The 6,791-nt window shown below is 38.1% G+C and overlaps 1 protein-coding gene across 1 annotated transcript in view; it reads left to right on the forward strand.

Moving 5' to 3' along the window:
* LOC145694987 (uncharacterized) overlaps window positions 1-3,623 on the forward strand; it is an 85,738-nt gene extending 82,115 nt beyond the window's left edge. Inside the window, exon 6 of the mRNA XM_081771819.1 lies at window positions 3,364-3,623. Coding sequence (XP_081627945.1) covers window positions 3,364-3,492 — 129 coding nt within the window. The 3' untranslated portion in view covers window positions 3,493-3,623. The remainder of the gene's footprint in view (window positions 1-3,363) is intronic.
* The last annotated feature ends 3,168 nt before the right edge of the window (window positions 3,624-6,791 follow it).

Consider the following 6,791-nt stretch of genomic DNA (forward strand, 5'->3'; position numbering starts at 1 on the left):
AGTGAATTACAACCTAGTAGTTCAAATTTTCTTAAGATTTTTTGGAAATATAACTCTTATGGCAGCTCAAAAACATTATTTATTTCATGTATTTTTATACCCAAGAAATATTAGAATCATTGTTTTCTTGTAAGTCTATGCAATTTTGACTTCTTTGCACTTCAGCATTAATAGATTAAATATTTTGACCTATAATTAGAAAATCATCTACATACACTCCAAGATATAGATACTATCTTACTATAGTTTCATTTTGTATATATATGAATCGCTCTGTAACCTTTGGAAACTAACATGACTTTGGTCAATTCATCATTCCGATTCCGTATTTAGGTAAATGATATTCTGTGTTCGAGCTCAGGGCGGCAGAATTTAGGGGGCGGCAAAATTTTGGATTTTTTAAAAAATCGCAATAAAGCAATATTTAAAACTAGCAACCCGCATAGTCCCACGCAAGTGCGAGATAATATGTTCATGTGTTTAATTCACTATAATTACCGTAGTTATTAATTAACTAGCTTATGTGATTATTTTTAAAAAGGGGTGAGGATGAACTTGAACATCATGAAAACTGATAGGCCTACACCATGAAAACTATGAATTCAACACTAATATTTGTCGTTTCCGATTACTTTCAAGATCTTGTCTCCTCCCTGGGAAGTAGAGTATGACCTTTAAGCTGAATTGGATTAAAATTGTCACTATTCATCTCAGCAATTCCAAAAACTGTGAATTCAACTTCGATATAGGTTGTTTTCGGGGGCGGCAAATTATTTAGGGGACAGAGGCGCACAATTTATAAATAAGAGCCTGATTCCATGTATATGTCTTCTTTCAAATTTCCATATAAATATGCAATCTTTACGTTATACAGCTTGATTACTCTTTCACGTCGTTCTGTTAATGTTATTAATAATCTCAGTGATTCTAACTCATCACTGAGGCAAAAAGTTTTGATAATCGATACCTTGCTTCTGCTTACAACCTCTTGCTACTAACCTAGCCTTTCTTTTCTGCAGTATATCATCTGAATTTTCTTCTTTATTAAATACCATTCGCTATTAACTATCATTTCAGGTAGACGTGGAACAAGTGAGCAGACATTATGTAATTTAAACGATTTCATTTCTTATTCCATCGCTTTTTCCCGTTTAAAACCGTTTTCGTCAATCATGACTTCCTCATACGTTTTAGTAATATCTTGTACTATGAAGTTAACTTGTTCTGTAGTTTTAATCTATCAGATCTTACTCCTGGCTCTTTTTCATTCCGTGTTAAATTCTCAAAATATCTTCCTCTAATACTTCCCGTCTATCTCCCTTTCATCTTCCAGTTTTTATTTTTATTTTGTTCTTGTATATCATCACATAAATGTGAGAGCTATCATGTACAAAGAAAAGTTAGGCATTGGATATGATTGCTGTAACATGAAAGTATACAGTCGACTCATCATAAGTAGCAGTGAAGATGTTGCGTGCAGCATACTGAACTTGTAATATGTGAGTTAGGGAACAGATTACAATTTGCACAAATAATGTAAGGAAGGAAAGCAACTGAGAAACGGTAACTACCTCCGTTATGGATGGATCAGGAAATTGTGTTTGCTTAAGTTCATAAGGAAGGATTGGGACTACACGTTATGGTTCTGGACGTGATTTGAATTTGCACGTGTATGTAGGGTGATTCTGTTGGCATGTAGCACACATGAGTGGGGCTTGAAGATTTGGGTACGAATGGATAGCATGCAGTTGTGAATTGAATGAGTTCTCTCTTACATGCTGCTGCGGGTTGATCATTAATTTGCTAGTATTTTCACACCCAATTGAGAGTGGTTTGGATGTTCAAGAAAGTTTCAACTCTGTCGCTTTTAATAGACATACGGCCCCTTCAGAGAGTAAAGCATCTATTGTATCCTGCAAATTTCTTAAGATTTTCATCATGTAGGTTTATCCTTGGTCATTGCATTTGGATACATGGTGTCCTTCGAATTTCAGTCCCTGTTCGACTTCATCATCCACTTCACCAATCACAACAGACAGCTGAAAAATCTTCCGTGGTAGCGGGAGTTCCTTTTGGGCTTCTAGGCTGTAACGGTTTTAAAGTGTCTGGTTTTGCAAAGATTTCGTATGAAAACTTGTGTTTCGTCGTGGAAAATTGAAAGTCTCTACCATGAACAATAATGTTAACCCGAGTTTTAAACATTTGAGTTAACTACTAGACACTGAGTATTTTGGTCTGGCCGCGCAGTAGGCGTGTCCCCCTCCCTTAGAGAATAGGGGTTACATCACAATTTGCGAATCAAAGTAAAGGGACACACCTTGATAGTGCACCTCCTTCACGTGGACAAATCGTCCAAAATAGAGGAATTACGGGGCGGATGTATCTAACGTAGCCGGTCCAAAATTTAGGCCCAACGACCACAGCTTGTCACTCATGGCGGGTGAAGCGTGGAAGTAGATCACTACGATCTAATGTCTTCTGAAACTGCTGCCACATTCTGACAGACCGTTTATCGGACACATTGAACAACCGACCCATTTTACTCAACGCCATCTGGACACGGGTGGCGTTGGTTTACTGCACTGTTGAAGTTTAGTGGTCATTTCATCATCGAGGTTACATGAGACATAGTCCTATGCTTAACGTGAAGTTCGGAACACACTTACTCTTGCAGGGAATCGAACAGAGGTCTCTCGCGCCGAAGATGCGTTCGCTAACCATATAACCACAAAGGAGCTTATGGAGCGGTGACGTAGGCCGGTGTTACATCCCAGGTATCCTCCAACAGTAAAGCATTTTCCATCACAATTATATCTGTTATTCCCGTATTTTAGTTTATCACTTTAGCTTAGGACACATCCGTACTTCTGTCTTTACCCTACATATTTCAATTCTACTTTACTTCATGATTCCCTCTCGAGTTAGCTATGTGTCAAAACTGTCTCTCCCTTTTGAGAACTTTAATGGCTGCCTGGCTGGATTAGAGTTTAGCATCCCTTTCAGTAGCAGGGCTATATGAGACGTGGACATACAGTTTAACATGGGATCCGAACCAAATGGACTCCCACCGGGAGTCAATTCCAGGTCTCACGCGCCGTAAAACCTCTTGTGTAAACCAATTATTTTACATACGTGGTAGCTATTAGTTCTTAAGTTTACTAAGCTAATGAGCCTCTTAAGTAACCATGAGAAATGTATTGTTTTCAGCTCATTCTATCGTTGTGTCATTGTAACGCAGCGCCATTATGTGCTACTTTGTTTCGTTGCTGTGTTGTTTTGTTGCACGTCGTTTCAACATGTAATATTTGCCTTTAACTTGGGTTTATTTATAAGAAAATTTTATTGTTTGTTTTCCTATTCTAGGATTTGTGCAACATTCTGGATCTATCAGGAGAGAACATAAAAAGAGAAGATGTGAAGCGGCGCCTGAACAAAGTGGAGGAGCACACGGGCGAGTTGGATCTTCAGTTAAAGGCATGTGTTATTAAGTAGTCAGTTCCTTTCGGTCAGTATTTTATAGGTGTTACAAGTTTGGTTCAACGTGAATACTTAATCAGTAAGGAGAATTTCTCACTCTGGTTGATCATGAGTGACAGACTTGACTTGAGCATTTACGTTCATATAATCAGAAATAAGATATTCTTTATTTGCGGTTTAACTCCTAGGTAAGCAGTAACAACGAACACCCCAGCACCGATTTTCATCATAATCCTTTCCTTAAAGTATAGGAAACTGATCGAAAGTGTGTAAGTTTTCATTTAAGTAGTATATATCATACTCTGCCCCTTCCCTTCTGCAATTTCAAAAGTATATGGAGTTTGTAAGCGAAATACTCTTTAACACGTTCACTTTCTGCTTTAAGCAAAATACACCCTCCAACATACAGTGACTAAACGATTTCATGGATATGAAACTTCTGTCGACTGGGCTTTAATCCTTATGATTATTAATTATAATGACATTCTTCATAATCATAATATGAATGACCTATTATAAAGAATTGATTGGCTTATTGTAACGTAAATTGTTATAATCTCTTTGGTAGACATTTATGATCAACAGAGGGTGTGTACATGTAAGAATTGTGTGGGGTTTAAATAGGTAATGATATATTTGCTTCTCACCTTACATGGATATAACTCACATTAGCAACTGAAAATGACAAAATTCTCATGCGAATCTGGAAATTCGTTTCGCATACTGACTGCTGAGCCGTGAGGCGAGTTTCCAGGTTATCATTGTAGCAGGAGAAGTTTCCTCTGCGCTCCGATTTGATCCGTAGTTACAGTGCAAGTGTGAGTTCTCTGCTCACAATTTGTGGAAGCTGAATGTTTGTAAATGGGATTTTGTAGCTTTCCTGTCACCACGGCATGGCGCGTCCTCAGGTTGCGGATCGAGGAGAAGGCCTTTAGATATAGAGGTTAGCTGCGAATATACTGAATAAGCAGTCGCTGACAGCCGACTAGGAGTGGTCCTCCAGCTTGGGGGTTTGGGTAGGGCTAACAATCTCATCCTGTAAAAAAAGCACTTGTTCAGAAATATTCACAAAAGCCTCAGACAAGGACTGATAACTTGGCACAACCTCAGCAAAAGAAAATGGACATGAGATTTGGAACATGGAATATTAGGAGTCTTTATAGGGCAAGCGCGTTAAAATCCGTAACGAGGGAGTTAGAGAAATACAGGATGGACGTAGTAGGAGTTCAGGAAGTTAGGTGGGAAGGAAATGGATCTGAGAATTCCGGAAATTTTACGTTCTTTTACGGGGAAGGAAATAAAAATCACCAGTTAGGAACAGGGTTTTTCGTTCATAAACGTATATTACTAGCAATTAAACGGGTTGAATTTGTTACTGACAGACTTCTTTTATTACTCTTAAGGGACGGTGGTGTGATATTACTGTTTTAAATGTACGTGCCCAAACTGAAGATAAGGATGACGATATAAAAGACAGTTTTTACGAAGAAGTGGAACGGATATTTGACCAACTCCCGCGATGTCATATGAAAATTCTATTAGGGGATTTCAATACAAAGGTAGGACGAGAGGATATTTTCAAACCGATTATAGGGAACGAAAGTCTGCGTAAGGAAAGTAATGACAACTGTTAGACTCGTGAACTTTGCAACATGCAAAAACCTAATCGTGAAGAGTACAAAATTCTCACATCGCGACGTTCATAAATACACTTGGACATCACCAGACGGGAAAACACATAATCAAATTGATCACGTTTTAGTAGATAGAAGAAGGCAATCTAGCCTAATTGATGTCCGGTCGTTTAGAGGGGCTGATTGTGACACTGGTAGCAGCGATAATACGAGAGAGGTTATCGTTGAATAAAGGTAATATTCATTGTCCGAAAACGGAGAGATTCAATTTAAAGAAATTAGAAGAGAGCCAGGTAAGAGAGGAATACCAGATTGAAGTTTCGAATAGATTCTCGGCTTTAGAAGATTCGGAGTGCACTAGTGTTGAGAACACCTGGACTGAAATTAGAGATAGCATTAAAATTTCAGCAAAAGAAAAATTGGGACACGCGGAAATACGTAGGAACAAACCATGGTTCGACCAGGAATGCATAAAACTAGCAGAGAAGAGAAAACAGGCAAAATTACACTGGCTACAAAATCCGAATGAAATGACCACACAAAATTTCGCAGATATCAGGCGGGAAACTTCGAAAACTTTTAGAACAAAGAAACGCGATTTTCTGAAAGCTAAAATTAAGGAACTTGAAGATAATAGTAAAAATAAAAACATACGGGACATGTATAAGGGAATCAACGAATTTAAGAAAGGCTATCAACCTCGTGCTTATATATTAAAGAAATCTGACGGTACAGTTCTCACTGACACGGATAACATCTTAAATAGATGGAAAGATTTCTTTGACGATTTGCTTAACACGCAACCAAAAACTAGTGTGCGTGGAGAAAAGGAGATACACACCGCAGAACCGTATATTCCAGAACCCAACCGAAAAGAAGTAGAAACCGCTATAAAGAAATTAAAGAAACACAAATCTCCGGGTGTAGATGAAATCCCGGCTGAGTTAATTTTAGCTGGAGGCGAAAAATTGTGGAACAAGATACACAAACTCATTTCTCCTTATCTGGAACAAGGAAGAATTGCCACAAGAGTGGAAAGAATCAATCATTGTTCCAATCCACAAGAAAGGCGACAAAACTGACTGTAATAATTATCGAGGCATTTCTCTTCTGTCAACATCCTATAAAACCCTTTCAAATATTTTGTTAGCAAGACTGACACCATACGCAGATGAAATTATTGGAGATATCAGTGCGGATTTAGACGAAATCAATCAACTATCGACCAAATATTTACCATTCGCCAAATACTCGGAAAAAAAGTGGGAATACAATACCCCGGTACATCAACTATTTATTGATTTTAGAAAGGCGTACGACTCGGTTAGGAGAGAAACATTATACAACGTTCTTGCAGAACTTGGGATACCGAGAAAGTTAATTAGATTAATTAAGATATGTTTAAATGAATCCCAAAGTAAAGTCCGGGTAGGAAAATTTTTGTCCACGAGCTTTCACGTCGAAAATGGCCTGAAACAAGGAGATGCGTTGTCACCATTATTATTTAACTTCGTTCTAGAATACGCTATAAGGAAAATCAAAGATAGCAACCAGGGCCTAGAGTTGAACGGTATTCACCAGGTTATGGCATATGCTGATGATGTAAATTTAATAGATGATGATAGGAGAACAATAGAAAGAAATGCAGAGATCTTATTAAACGCTTGCAGGGACATGGGT

This window comes from Thermobia domestica, chromosome 9 (genome assembly GCF_964235325.1).
Source record: "Thermobia domestica chromosome 9, izTheDome1.hap1.1, whole genome shotgun sequence".
Classification (NCBI taxonomy): domain Eukaryota; kingdom Metazoa; phylum Arthropoda; class Insecta; order Zygentoma; family Lepismatidae; genus Thermobia; species Thermobia domestica.